Raw genomic sequence first — 16,051 nt, 5'->3', positions numbered from 1 at the left:
CTCCCCTTTTGTTTTCTTTTTTCTTTTTCTCCCCTCCTCCCCCCACCTCTTTTTCTCAAGGGAGTTTGTAGAGAAGCAAGCCGGGGTGGGGGGAGGGGGGGTGTTTGAGAAGCTGAGGTTTATGTTAGAAGAAATTAAGGTTAATGATCATTGGCTCATTTTCATATTCTGTGGGTGTGGATGGAGGAGTAATCAGTGCAGGTGGCCTCGCCAGTTGGGAGTTTCTCTTTGTCATCAAGAAAATAAGGAGAGTGCAGGGATTGAATTACCACAACTATTTCAGGGCTAAACATATTTTGTTTCCCCATTGGCTCTGGTTTAAGGACAGAAAGCTGACATTAATTTTATCCAAAAGAAAATCACAGTTAATTCTCTATATATTCTGAGATAATTTGACCAAATGTAGAAGAATATGTGCTTGTTCAAATGTATGTCTAGAGTCATCTTACAAATAATTTTGCATATAGCACACTGAAAAGCAAAGTCTTTTTCTTAATTTGCTCTGACAATTTATGTTTCTGTGCCCAATTACCACTCACTTTATTGAATGTTTAAGAGCTGCTTATTAAAATATGTGCTCCGACTGCTCCAGTTGGCTTCCCAGATGCCTGTTATTACATGTAAAGGTGCTCCGTTCTACTTTCAGAGGATGTACAGAATTGAAAGAGTTCTGTTCAGTCTGAAAAGGAAGTGGTGGATTTGGTTAAGGAAGTGTGTGCTGGCCTTGAAAGGGTATATAGTGTGTATTCATATCTCGGCCATAGAAGAGCTGTTCTTTTAAAAAAAAAAAAATTGAGAAAGAATAATGAAATTTCAAATAAATCAGGCAAACAATTCCTCTTAGAAGTCTTCTATATCGATGATGTTTTGTGTCTGATACTGCTGGAACAGATCATGGTCAAGAGATTTCAATTTAAAATATGAAAAATCAGAAATAAAAGTCAGTGGGGGTCTGTAAAAGGTACTGATTTGGAGGGAAAACAGTAGTTAGAGCGTTTTGAATTGTGTGTGTGTTTCTGCCATTTTGCATTTTCCCATCCATGCTGCATCGTGTTTGACTAGAAGGGGAATATTACTACCAAATAGGTAGTTTTAGTTTCAGAACATGATGCAGCCAGCAGCAGCAACTGTTATTTTGGCACTAAATCTGTGCAGACGTTAAATTATAGGTAATGTAGTTCTTGTTAAAATACAGACTTACGACTACTGTGTGTACTCATTGTTGTGGGTTTTTTTAATGAAGCTGATAGCAGTCCCCCCCACTCACCCTCTTACAGAAACAACAGTTATTTAGAGCTTTGCGAAAGAGACAGTATTACAGATTTAGTTGGTATTATTCAAAATAAAATACTACAGCGTGAGGAGGTTTAACTGGTAGTATGGGGGGCTGGATTTTGGTTCCCTTGGTCCTCTGAGGTAAGAGTCAACATGCAGCTGAATATTCATGAGGCATTCATTAATATGAATAGTTGGTCTGCTGCTGCACCTTTCCATGGTTTATTAATAACTTATGGACAGACCACTCCCAAGCATACAGAGGGCAAGAATACTTTAATGATTGCAGCATTCTTGCAGTAAAAAGAAAGAATGAGATGGTTTATTTCAGCAGAACCATTTGCAATGCTGTAGTTAAGGTGTCAGTAGCACACTGTACTTAAGGTTGTATCGGTAACACTTGAATTATAAATCCCATTTTTTTCAGGGTTATAAGTTCTGTGTAAAACTTTGTTCCAGGCTGAAACATGACATAAAGAAATATCTGCCTTGAAGCAACTATTTTTTGGCTCAATCTTTTAGCATATCCTTTTATCTTTTCTTACTTTAAGTCAATGAATGGAGGGAAAATAAAATGAATGTTACCATTTAAAGGCTTTCTTCTTCCTTGCTGATGAAACTCAAAATGAGCTTAAATTAAAAACAAAAATGTTGGCATATTATCAGTCCTTAACATAGTCTGGGTGTTTTTGGCATTGAAAAGTAGTGTCTATTACTCATGTAAAAAGAAGTTTTAAAAGACTCACCTTGAATTAAGAAACCCTACCGTTAATAGATGATTATAGTTACGATCCACAGATAAACTTACTGGAGAGGAGGAATGACAGGGAAAGATGCTGAATGTAGAATAAAGATAAAGACCTTCTAAAAAATACACTTTTCAGAGCAGAAAAATATTTAACTTCGGGCATATAATTCATTAAGGTTTTTGAGATGCTCACAGCAGACTACCCAATAAGATTATGTAGCTATATTTTGTAAATAGTATCTACAGTAAAAACGTACCATATTCTCTTTCATTATTTACTAATCAGTTAGGAGCTTAAAACTTTCTCAAGAAAAAGCACATGCCATGTTACTTCACTGTTATCCGTAATAATGCACCTTCTGTCATTTCAGAGAAGTAGCCACTTTTACTTTTTATGTTACACTTTCACTGTAACTAACTTCAGCTGCTGAAGCTGTGTTGTGAAGCCTCCATGAAACTGAGGGTTGACGATGTACGTTCTTGTTATGTTTTAAAGGCACATAACTACATCCCATGGCTTGTGCTGAGCCCAGTCAGATAATCTTTTTTTCTTTCTTCCTTTTCTTTCTGTGTGAATGTCCTGTAAAATTTTAATCCTGAAAGTCCACTAATGCAATGAAAAACTGAATAATGAAATGGAGCTGAATAAATTTCACCTATTAATCACTATCCAACAAGAGTAGGGGGAAATATTCAAGAATTGTAAGAAATGTTGTTTTGGGTTTTTTCCCCCAGTTTTTAGCCTTGACAAAGTTAACGGAAGGGAATTATCAATTGGTGGAAAAAACTGCTGCTTTTTTTTTTTTTTTGTGTAAGCTTTTAAAAATTTTTTTTTTTGTGTATCTAGCACACTACCCTCCAATGAAGTCTCCCCTGGGACTGTAATTTTTCTTTTCTGATTAAAACTACTGAAGTACCTTGGATCAGGGGGATTACTAGTTAGCTACAGAGTCTTTCTGCTTTAGGTCACCAGTTTGAATTCAGTCCAGGCCATCATCAGACTGCTGTTAACATCTGAGGGCAGCATGGCATTCTCAGTCCAATTCCCAGTAGGCACATTTTTTCTCTTCTTCCATTCTCCGGCCTGTCTCTCCTGGGTTGAGCTCCTTGTGTTGGGCAATCATCCTGCCAAGTTTAAGCGAGTTCCATCATCCACACTTGGATCCAGTTTTCCCTCGCCTAGGAACAATTCATCCACAGTCACTTCTTTTATGTTACTCACGTGTGACGTTACCGTCACCACCATCAGTGATGTGCCCTTTTAATGTTTCAAGACACTGTGGACTAGACAGATACATGCCTCAGAAAACTGGAAAGGAAACAAAAAAATTCCCCTAAAATAAACAAAAAATCCACCCCCTTTCTCTCCCCCCCCGCCCCTCCCTGAAACACAGCTGTGTTGTGTAGGTTTTTATGGATTAAATGCTTGGCAGAGGTGCTGGAGTTGATAGGATTTCAGTTTACAGCGAGACAGCCTCATCCATGGAACTCACTTAATTTCATTAGGCTGCCAGACCCTGGGCCGGCTACCCTTCTGGTTGTTCTTATCTCTCAGGGAAGATGAGAGGGCTAAAGTTAAAATTAATATCTCAAGGGGAAGATGTAACAGAGTGAAGTTAAAATTAACGTTTTTTTGCATAGAGCATGGTAATACTTCCATCTGAACGCTTGTACAATCATGGGAAGCCATGGAGAATTTTTTTGCATCTTTGTGGAAAAAATAAGCACAAAGACTTCTGGATGATGTTTGTGTAGGGCCATTCACTGCAGCCTTTTTATGGGTATGACCAGAATATTATGTGGCTGTATCTCTGTATTTGGGTACAGTAAGGAGATAAAAATAAATAAATACATTGACTAAATTGTCAGTAATCACAGCGGGAGGCTGAAGGATGAAATGAGCCATGGAGGCTAAGCTCCCTTCTCAACCGTGAAAGCTGACCTCCGTAGGTCAGGGTTATGACATGCTGGTAGCCCGAACAGTGTATGGGAGCCTTGGTGCCGTTACCTGTGGCGGTAGGAAAAAAGCGGGCTTGTAGTTCTGAGGTTACCTGTTCATCTCTTCTATGAGCATTAACTTCTCCCTTTACAATCACAGACTTTTTTTAAGTGTTAATGTAATTCAGAACATTTAAAACATCAGCAGATTATTATTGGAAACATTTTGTGTAAGACTAGAAAATATATAGTAGGGGACTAGCCTGCTTTGGCAGGAGATAGGCAGGGTGATGTAATGGTCCTTTCCTTCTCTAACATTTATGATGCTAGATTTTATAACTGCTGAGTATACTTTTCCAAAAAAGATGAAAATGTTACACCCTTCAGCAGTAAAATAAATAATTTAGAGCAGGACATAATTGTGCTCTCAGATCTGCATGGGAGAAATCGGCTCCATTACTCTGCTTCCTCTATGTATATGTTAACATTGATCCCTCGGCAGGGGCTGGGGGGGTGAGTCTGTGCGCTGAGGATCTAAGAGGAGTACATTGCCGTACATCTTTTTGATGAGTTCAGAGTTCATTCACATCACCTGTAAGCAAAACTGAAACAGCGCAGGGGATGGTTACAGCTCTGAGATTCCTGAGTCTCTCTGTAATGTGAGTCTTAGATACCTACTTGTTTTCTAGTACATATTTTGAACCTTCCTAAATAAGAATATATTGCATACATAATATTTTTTCTAAGAGTGTGAGAAGACAGAGGCTGTCCATGATATGTTTGTCATACAAGATTTGTATCTGGCTCCTTCCTAATGAAATGCTTATAAAATAAACATATTTTTCCAAGCCCTTCCAGTTTTGAGAACTGGAAGTAGTCACACATTCTTCTGTAAAATTTGCTTTGTCAGGTGCTTAAGTGTTGCACAAATATTTTGTTACATACTCTCCATTCCCAGGTATGTAGTCACACTTTCAGAGGTCAGAAATGGGAGTGTAGCAGTTTTACTTTAAAGAACCAGTTTCAAAATTGCGCTTGCATCACGGCAGGAGAAAAGTACATATCTAAATAGGTATTTGCACAATTAGGTAACTGCACATTTAACAGTAATTTGCGTAGGTAATGGGCTTTCTTGTAAGCAAACAGAGTAGGAGAAAAAGGGTGAGGAGGCTCACGCCTGGTGCCCATCTTTGAAAATTGCTGCCAGAAATGGCTCGGTTTGCTTAGCGAGTAAGATTTAGCAGGATTTGTTTGGAATACTTGAGAGACTGTAAACATACTACAAAACCATGTTAACAGAAGATTATCTTATTAGACAAACCTCTTGAATTGCTTAGGAATGCTTAATTTACTAATACAGACAAAGTCTTTGTTTATTTATTTATTTTCTTTCTCACAGCCCCCCCCCCCCGCGTGTGTGGGTGGGGGGGGGGGGGGGGTGGGGGGGGTGGCGCGGGGGACGACGACCTGTTTTTCCTTAAGAAAAGGCATCTTGTCCTATTCCCTAACCACAGACACGTTACAGACGGTGCTCTGGGAGAAGATAATGTTGCTCTCATGCGTTCCCTCTGAGGGTGAAGGCGATTGTGCCTGGAGCTGGCCAGCCTGTGGCTGTCCACCATCTGTGTAAGGAATTCACAATCCCAGACAAAAGAAATTGGCAAACTCTTCTTTCTGTCTGTTCTCCAGAGCCTCAAGATAGCCATAAAACACCTGGACAAAATCAGCAGGTGATGGCAAGGGAGAGAGAATGATCAGTCACAGGCATTGTTGAATCCTTTGAACATTACTTATAGCTTGGACACTGCTGTCACCAGACACAGTTTGATCTTTGGTGCGCTTTCTGGAAGTGCTTTTTTCCCTGGCTGTATGACAACAGGGGGAACCAGATAATGCTGTGGAGGCAAAGCAGAGTTTTCCCATCTTGTAATTTTTATCTCACCTTGTAACTCCAGTTTTTGTTACCTGTATTTGCACTGCAATAATCATGCAGGAAAAAAAGGCAGGTTTTTATACACAGAAAAAACATGTCATATCTGTTCACCTTTGTGAGCACCCTAACCAGTGGTGCTTAACTATGATTTGTGTCCCAAAATTAAGAAATTACTTAAAAATTGAGATCCATCACTGTCTTTCTCTTCCCTTTCATGTTGCTTTACATAAAACTTGAAGCAATGACAATTTTAAAACTAAGGAATGCAGTTTTCTTCCAAGTACGTTCTTGTATTAGCACATTCATAACAGAACTGATTTTCTTGTTTATTTATGATTTCTTAGAACTTAGTATTGATCATCAGTTATGACCTTTATGTATGAGACTGAAACTCTGAGAAAATCCTAGCCTTTAATTCACTTCATGTTTTCTTATATTCTTTCCATACCATATATATGGTTTTTAGTCTGTACAGACTTAAACATAATAAAGTTCAGCTTGAATTTAAAAAGAGAACAAAGAAGTGCAGTGACAGATTAATATATCTAGAAGAGCGCCTGTACATGAAACAGAAATACAGCCAGAAGAACACACCACCTTTGGCAGGAGAGGAAGAAGTTTCCGACCCGGTAACCTGTTGGCAGTCGGAGTCTGAATGTCAGTGCATGGGTGCTTAGCACTGAGGCTGACAGTCTTGCCAGTGTCAAGGGGTTAAGTTTGTAGCTGTTGTTTTCTTGCATTCCCAAAGCGAACTCTAAACCATATCAAAAAGCTGCTGGATCACTTCACACTTCAGCTGTCCCCTGAATCCTTCGCCCTTCTGTTGGGGTTTTCTCTTCTTTTTCTCCTCCCCTCCCTGTCCCTGGCAAATACAACCCCTCCTCACAGAGCTGGTGTCAAGCTTCAATGAATATAACTCTGTGTCTTGCTAAGTGTATTAATGCTGCACTCTGCTTCAGACATGAGCCTCGTCGTGTTCATCGTGAAGCCTCCGTGTGGGTTTGTGTGTGTGCACGTGTGCATGCATGACTTGAGGCTGGTTGTTAACCCGCTGTTTTAAGGGAGACTGAGTGCTGCAATTGTTCAGCTGTTTCTGTAGCCCATGTTTACAGCTTGTAATCAGCTTGTATGAAAATACAAGCTTGTATGGAAATAAGGGTGAAGATTCAAGATTAAAAAAATTAATTAAAGAGGATTCTGTTACTTCAAGATGATTTGTGGATAGCTAAAACTAGGAAAACTTGGTTTTCATTCTGCTTTCTCAACGTGGAAAGTATAATAGCATCCCTAGAATGCGTTACCAAAAGTGTTAATATCTTATAACAGCGGTCATAATAATCCTTTTACACTAGCTAATCATGTGCTAATCTGTTGATAAGTCAAAAGTATTAGACCATTTTAAATTCATTGTGTCAGCTCAGCCAAAGTAACTGGCGTGGTGCTATAAACATTTGGGAGGAAAACTAAACTTTTCGAACTAAAATGATGATGTTATGAAGTAAAGAATTTTGCTAGTTCTATGCAGATGATGACTTTAAGGATGTCATTAGTTTTGGGTTCTGGTCAAAAGCATTTGACTTTATACAGCAACAGAATACTACTGCTGTTTTCTTGATGTGTACTATTTTTGAATTGGATTTCAGTGTTTACTCCTTCTCACTAAGCAACAGGGATAGTTCGCTATCTGAAAGATTTTTCTACTCACAGCCTTTTCATCCTGTAAATGTGTGACTGATGTTTGCACAGAGGTACTTGTTCCTGAGTTTTTCTTATGTTTGTGGCCAGTGAGGGAATTTAGCATATTTTGTTTCTTTTCTTTTAAATTTTGTCTTTGGTGTAGCCTAAAGTGATTAATTGCCTAGGCTTATATCCATCCTGTCACTCAAGCTTACCTTCTTACAGTTTTATAGTTTGGAATTTTTCCTCTGTCCCTTCTGCCACTCTTCCTTTGACAGCATGCTTCACATTATTCCCTGAAAGGCTAAATCAGATACTAATACTCTTCATAATTAGACTATTCAGATCAGACTCAATACAAATAGTGATAAAACTTGATAAGAAGAATAATTTGAGCTTCCTCTTAGTCTTACATGAAAAATTAGCTTATATTTTGTTTTACGTGGTTCTGTCTTTGGTAAATGATTTCAATGATCACCCATGTAGCAGTGAAAACTTCCTTTTCTTTAGCTATCAGGATAGTACATACACAGGCTCATTTCCTCCTGTCTAGAGTATTTTGAGTTAGAAGGCACATTGTCAGAAGAAAGATGGTATTTCATATTGAAAATGTGAATACATTGTCTGAATACTGTAAATCTCAACAAGCCTGTTACTGTGAAGTTGTTTCTGTGATAACAGTTTGAAAAATTGCTTTTACATTATCAATTTGAAAATTCAATTTTTATTTTAGGTTGCAAATTTCAAAATGTAATTTTAATTTCTTTTTACATGCACCTAAATTTCTTATGTCTCCATGGATTTTTTCGTAAGTTATACACAAATGAAGTTTGTGTATGACTGCGAAGATTTAGTCACGTTAAATGTAGAACTGCAGATGTAATTTAAGAACTCTTCAGAAAATGCAGACCAGAAAATTAATCATGTTTTTTGTGATTTGACCTGAGATAGGGATGTGTCTTTAATTTTTTAACTTATTTTGATTTGGTTTGCATTTCTCAGGAATTGTATTTAAAACCAAATATACTGTACATTAATAATGTAGATGTCTACATTATTATATATGTATATTATATATACATATCTGCCTTTTGCAGACATTTATGAGATTTTGTTTTCTTTGCTTCTTATATGGAGTATTTGATTTTTTTCCCCGGTATTTTAGTACCAAATCTACCAGTCTGACTTCTAACGTTTCCTTTAGCGATCCACTTCAGCTATAGAGCTGAATTTTATTAGTGAAAGACTTGTTATGTAACAGAAAATACTGTGGTTACACTTGTGTTATTTGAGGGTCAAATGAAAAATTATTGCAATGCAGAGACAGAAAAAAGAGGATATGGAAAAAGTATTTTCACATGTGAAAGAACTACTTTGCCCTTCTGTGTTAAAATCTAAAAGTGATATATAAGTGGTATTCACTGATAACAAAGTGTGTATCAGTGCAGTTCCCCTCAAATGCCTACAGAGTCTGCTGCTTTCAGGTGGGTGCTGTGTGTGTACTCTTTAGTGTTGGCCTGCAAATTCTGTTTCCTGACATTTATGATTTGTGACCTTTTAATTTCTATCTTGTAAAATTTTTGTCCGGAACTAATGAAGCAATGTGGTCTAAGCTCTGCCTGAAAGAGCCACAGGTTAAAGCTGACCTCGAGGAAGGACTGGGGAATCCTCTCATCATTGGTGCTTAATCTTGCAGACCAGGGTTCTCTGCTTACACGGCACCAGGTACTAGGATACATTTTACCTACTGCATGGATTGGTTTTGAATCCTGAGAGCAAATAGAATACCCAGCTTCTACAGTGTGCTTTGCATCTGTCAGTTTTGAATCACTCTAAAAAAATTAGGTCAGTTTTACTATTCTCATTTCCAGATGGGAAATTGAGGCAGAGAGGAGGAAAATGGCTTGCCCAATGTAATAATGGTGGACTGTGTCAGGCATTAGCCTTTGTGAAGTCTAAGGTAAAATAAATTGGCTGACAGCTTTCTGACTTCTCCTGGATGCCGTTCAGAGGTAATACTTAGATCTGGAACTTGTTGGTGCAAGGGCAAATACAGAAGATAGCTGAATCCATTTTGCTAAGTGGTTTAGTTAAACCATGATAACGCTGTGTGTGAATGTTTGCATTCAGAGAGAGAGTGGCCTGAAGTACTTTCCTGGTTCCTTTCATGTGTTCGTGCCTTCTCCCATGTCTCAGCAGTGTTCATCCACATGACTAGAAGAGACTGCTGGTGGACCCAGATCACTCCCCACCCCACGCATATCTCAGCTCTCTCAGCTGTGCGAGAGCTGGACAGACAGAGATCCCCTTTCAGCTGGAGCATGTTATGTTGCTAAAATCACCCATGCATTTTTAAAAACAGCATTTGTTTAAAGGGTATGGAATTGTGTATTTATAGAAGAATGTGAGTTTAAACCAGTGTTGTATCTGAGAGAGAAACAGAGCATCCCCTGGGCTAGGTACTTAGGTGACTTGTGCAAAGGTGGCCTTGATCTTCAACTTCTGTGTATGTGAAGTAATGGAAAATTATTAGTGACAGAAGTTACTCAGCGTAGTGTTATACCAGGAGGTCAATGTTTGTAGTATCAGGGCTTCAGTTTGTAAAACATTAAATAAATGTACTGTGCTATCTAAATATTTTTCAGTAGTTGTTATTCCCAGCTGACTCATGCTGCTCTTCAAGCGTCCTGTAAACAGCTCTGAATGGAGCGACGGTTGGTCAACGATGAGCTTGAGGCATCTTGCCGTAGAGGTTACGAAGCTTCCCCTACCAGCTGTCTGTCCTGAGGGCTTTCCCCCAAAGCCGTTGCTGCTGAGTGGCAGAGGGAAATTAAGCTCAGTGACTTCTCTTCATGTCCTGGTGAAAGCTGGGGCACATTTCTCCTTCCTCAGGTCTTCACTAGGACGGTAGATGTGGAGAAAGTGAAGGTGTCAAAACACGAGGTGGTGGCAATGTTGTAAGTGCCACAGCTTTTTCCCCAGTGAATGTGAGATGGAGCTCTGTAACCCGCTATTTCCCTTTACAGAATGGAAAAGTATGTTATGAGAGTCCGTGTACAGCTCAAGCAGAGCTGTACCATAAGGAGATCTAGAGGATAAATTTTGGAGAATAGAGGACCAGCTTAAAAATTTTTTCAAGGAGCTTTCTTTTCCTGGCAGTGGGCAGCACATAAAAAAAAGCTAAGTGGAAAGAGCAGGTTTTAGTATGAGCTTTTGGTCAGGAATGGTAGCCAGGATTTCTAAGTGTAGGTAAGTAGCTGATATCCAGGAGACACTTAAGTTTCCCAACTGATTACTGAAATTATTCATATTGTGTAGTTGTTTTAACTCAGGCCTCTGCACAGTAGGGTCCCCCCGCTTTTCGCATGCTCAAAGAAAAATATATTGCAGCCTGTCATAACTTCAAATAATGTCATCTGTAATTCAGAGATGCAATCACAAAATAATACAACCTAGCCCCTTGATGAAGTGTGGTCCATACAGTCACTTTTGGTGATTCAGGTAGAACAGTTCTTCAGTTGTCCCTGTCTTATTTTATTATGCAAATGTATTTATACTTTTAAAGTGGGGAACATTTTTGTTTCAGCTCTTGTTGCTAAAATAAATTAAACACGAATAGATAATCTTAAAAATACTTTTATATTTGGAGAAAGAATAGCAGTACCATTATGTGGGCACTGCATCATGGAACAGCTACTTAATTTCAGGAAGCATTCTAATGAATATGAACACTTTGGAAATTAGTTGCCCATTTCATTAATTGTTTATTTGCGAATGAAAAGAGCTAGTCAAGCAAAGATACTGTTTGGTTTCTGGAAATTGCTCCACCAAACTATCTCCAGATGTTGGGGGAGGTGGGGAAGGAAGAAACTTCATCCACATTTTAATACGTGAAACTTTTGTAACACGCTCACGATTCATGATCTGTGTTTGGATGCCATTTTTGCTTTGTCTCCTGTGTGCTAGGTCTTCCCTTTTCCCAGTTTTTATCCAACAAAGCAAAATTTGTAGCAAAGAGTCTACAGCAGTATCTTCTGCTGAAGTGTGAAATGTCCAGCTGAAGAAAAGAAACTGGTTGTTGTATTTTCAGTTTAAATAATACGAAGTTTGCATTTTTCTTTTTTTCAGAAATAGTTGGAAAACCATTTACATGTTATAAATTATTATGTTCTAGGATAGACGATAAATGTTTTACAAGAAAGGACAGACATTAAGGTTATGAAAAATAATGAATTTCAGTAAAATTCTAAGTAGTAAATGTGTTTCCGGAGCGCTAGCTTCTTTAAGATGCTCTCTTTCTAACTTGTTATATAAATGACTGCATTCTTACAAATAGTGGGTTTCTTTCTGAATCTGCATAGACTATCAAACAAGTCTGTGTTTCGTTTTCAATATTTTTGCTCTTTTTTTCTATCCCTTTTTAAATTTGAAGTTTTCTGGACTGTGTGCTTAGATTTTTGCCATTATTTTTTGCTCTTTTACCTGAGAAATATCTCAGACTTTATACCCATTACTCTTCCCAAAAGAAGGAATAAAGCCCCTATCCATTCTTGCTAAGAAGTATTAGGGAGACTCATTTCTGAGTGATAACCAGCCAAAAACAACACTGGATTTGTGTTCAGGGTTGAATTGGACATGTCTGTTTAAAAAGGCAACTGTGCTGCAGTTCACTTTACAGTTATTTTCCAGATTATTCAAAATACTTGAGCATTAGAAGAATCTGTCTAGTCCCACAGGAAAAACTGTCCAATAAGCCTCTCCCTTCATCTAAGGGTCATAGAGGAAACCCTGGCTAGACGTTTTGGTGACTAATTTAAAATATCTGGCAAGACAATTGATAGCACCCTTCCTTTGTGTTGTGACAAATATATTTCGACTGCAGTTTATTAACATAATCCAACACAACCACAGACATATTGTATGTATTATAGCATAGAATTAGAAACATTTTTTGCACATCACAGTCTTTACTCTCTCTCTTTTTTGACAAGGATCTGGATAATTGCCTCAACAAATGAACTGCTGTGTTCAGTCTGTTTCTATAATTTCATAAATTGTTTTCCATGCTAAAACTAAGCAAGCTTTTACTGAGTAAGTATAAAGAACCACAGTGTAATTACAGGAGCAGTATTATTAAAAAGTGTGACAGAAATGGCAGTTTAACTGACAGCTACTTTTTCTTTGCTTTATTACACAAATTAAGTATCTCATGGAGTGCTAGTTAGTGAGCAACAGTGTCTTCTGCCTCTCTGTCTCTCTCACTCTCATGCACACATGCATGTGTGCACACAAGTATCTTAGAGCTGAGACTTATCATAGAAGATTACCACATAAGCTGGATTGTAAATTACCTGCTGAGGTTCCTACTGCTTCAGGAAATGGTATTTCAAATTAAAAATAAGGGGTTTTATCTCACACTTAGGTAAGCTGAATATTTAGTTCTTGTGTATTGCCCTTTGCCTGAATGTATTTGTTCCCTTTATTGATGAAGGGAATTAGAATTATTCCCATTGCATGGATGGAAAAACTGAGACACAAGAAGTGATTAATTTTCCCAAGACTCAGAACCCATTGAATGACCAGGCTAAGAATGAAACCTAAATTTGCTGTCTTAATCATTGACCCACACTGCCTGCCATCAATATGGCCTTGATCCAGAGCCCACTGAAATCAATGAAAATAAAGTTTTTGACCAAGTCCTGTATGTAATGTAAAGTCCTTGCTTTAGTTTTTTATTTTCCTCCTAACAACGTGGTTATTAAAGTGCAGCTTTTCCATACACTACTTTTGTAGAGAGTAATTGAAATCAATCAGTGACACTGATACAATTTGGACGAGGAATAGGGGCTGACTTCACCAGTTCCAAGGCTCCTGTCCTTTTCACTTGTTTTCAGTTGGACACCTTGTTATATAAGAAATGTTCACACATTCCATTCATTGTCTTTAAAAACAAGTATGTTTTAAGTATATACTGCTTTTCTTTACGTTTTCCAGGGCTCTGTATTCAAACCTTTGCTTTTCCTAATCCTAAAATCAGCTGAACTGCAAAGGGGTATTCTTCAAATATTCCACAAGTATCAGATTAGAATCAGGTTTAATGCTAAATAGGTGATCATTACTTTAGAGTTACGTGCTCAGTCACTGTCTAGTCAGTCAGGTGTAAATGTTAAACTCCTGGCTAGTATGAACAGGAGCAAGTAAAAGGCTAGCATATATTGTATATCATTGGGTTTGTAAAGTGTGTGCATGCTACAGCGGTGTGGGTTCTGAAGTTAACTTTACTGAAGAAAGAGACAAAAATCTAAAAGCTTTTTTAAAAATACTTGGCTATAAACATGAATTTTAAATTCTTTTTACTGATCTTCTCAAATTTTGAACATAGTTTCAATTGTGAAGACGGTGGCAAATGTCACGATTTCATTATTTCTAACATCCTTTTTTACTGTCTGTGGTTTGACATGTCCATAGGTTTTTATTAGATTAATAAAATTGCTGCAAAAAAGAGTGGGATTGTCATGAAACATAAAAGGCCATTCCATTTATTTTTGGTAGTTGTTAAAAGCATCTGAGAACCAGGAAAAATGAGAACAAGTAACTGCAGTACTTAATGAACTGAATCACGATGATTGTATTTAGTTAATCACTTCACAAAAACTGAGTGTATGAAAATTTGCCATGATTCATGTCCTGGTCAGCTGTGATCTTGAGAGAGCTGTTTGCCGAAAGGCTCGGGATGTGCCTACAGGTCTGTGAAAACCTAAACTGTGTGTGGTATTGATTGGCTCAGTATTGTTGGTGAGTTCTGGCTGCAATACCAAGGAAAGAGTTTAACCAAGTGTTGCTACCAAGGAGCCTCCTGGTGAAATATTTCTTAAACAAACCTTTTGGAAAATAATGTTTAAGACTTACATAAACATCGCCTATAAAAGTCTGTAAATCCCTCTGTTTTATAGTATGCCATTTCAAATCTGATTTTAGCATGTCTGATCCTTCAGTTATATTTACCTTTTTTGCACAGTACTCAGAAATACATCTGAATACTCTCAGATCTTGTTGATGTCTGGCAAAGAACCTGTACAATGTCAGGTACTCAGGTAATTTATTTTACCATTCTTCTTAGATGAAGTTTGGGGGATTGCGAGTTCTTAGACATCCAGCAATTTTTAGTTCCAGGCTTGGCATGAATGGAGAGATTTATTTTTTTCCAGAGTTCTCATAAGATTGAAAATACACAGCAGCATTAGTGAAACCAGGTCTCCTACAGCTTTATTCTTAGCATTGAAAATTGTTACAGATCCCTAATCTTCCCCCAGGCTTCCCCTCCAGCGCACCTTTTGCATTACTCTTGTAATCCAGAGCTACCTTTGCTTAGCTTAATAAGAGGCGATGGTGTGACTAGGCAGGAGCTGCTGATTGACCAGCTGGCTGCTACCGCTTCGCTGTTAAGTAAGTGTAATGGAATGCCCTGACTGTAAATACCTGGCAGGCCAAAACAAAAGGATTTTGGGACTGCATGCAGCTTCTGGGTCATGCTTTGTGCAATCATGTTGTAAGAATGAAGTATCTTCGCAAAGTGTACCATTTTGCCAAAGCTGGTGGAAGTAGCTTCATGGATTCAGAAGTTGTGGAAGGGTAAAAGGATCGATACATAGACTCTGGAATGGCATAACTATTGTTTCCTTTGGAGACATAATCAGATAGGTTGGCAATATTTTTTGTTAAGTCATATTCATGACTGTGATAAGTTACTTGATTTAGTGGGACAAATACTTTCCGCTTTTCATCAAACCCTGGACACAAGTAGGAATGAAAGTATGACTTTATCTGACTTTCTTCGATCGGGACATGAGAGCTAAGAGATCTTCTGACTTAATCTAGTGGGTCGTGGAGTATATTTACCCTATCTGCTCCCCATGCTGACAAGTTTCATGCACATGGAGTTTTGAGGAGTGTTGCTTATGCCGGTTCTTTGCTTGTCGGGAACTTACTCTTCTGTGAGAAGTGATTCCTCAGAGAAATCACTTGCATCTCATGTTGCATTTTTTACATCCACTTTGTGTTCCTGCAAAACTCAGGAGACTTTTAGTATTTAAAAGACGTACTGCTTGATGAAGTTAAGATGAAGAATGAAAGCAACACACTTCTGGCCTATAGATATAATTTTTTCTTAAATTATAGGTATGTTTTTGCCCTTGCAGGACACATGTCTTTTTTTCAAAGTCATCCATCAATTAGAAGGATATATTCTGAGTAGGTAAAATCTTCTAGGTCAGATCACAGGTGAACATCAGGAACATTGCAGGTGCTTTACAAATTAGTCTGAATTCAGTGGAGCTCCTGATATTTTATTGTAACTGCTAACCATCCAAGTAACACATGTACATTGAGGACACTGGTAAAAGCCATTGAAAAGTATGTTGGGGGTATTTACTCCAGAAATCATTATAGTGAATTTCATACTTCCTATTTGGGTGATGAAT

At 38.0% G+C, this 16,051-nt stretch overlaps 1 protein-coding gene across 1 annotated transcript in view; it reads left to right on the top strand.

Moving 5' to 3' along the window:
• Positions 1-15,126: 15,126 nt before the first annotated feature.
• Positions 15,127-16,051, top strand: part of BNC2 (basonuclin 2) — a 112,383-nt gene continuing 111,458 nt past the window's right edge. The window contains exon 1 of the mRNA XM_010295832.1: positions 15,127-15,203. Coding sequence (XP_010294134.1) covers positions 15,127-15,203 — 77 coding nt within the window. The remainder of the gene's footprint in view (positions 15,204-16,051) is intronic.

Source organism: Phaethon lepturus, unplaced genomic scaffold (assembly GCF_000687285.1).
Source record: "Phaethon lepturus isolate BGI_N335 unplaced genomic scaffold, ASM68728v1 scaffold12191, whole genome shotgun sequence".
Taxonomy (NCBI): domain Eukaryota; kingdom Metazoa; phylum Chordata; class Aves; order Phaethontiformes; family Phaethontidae; genus Phaethon; species Phaethon lepturus.
This window is presented reverse-complemented; position numbering and strand designations above follow the sequence as displayed.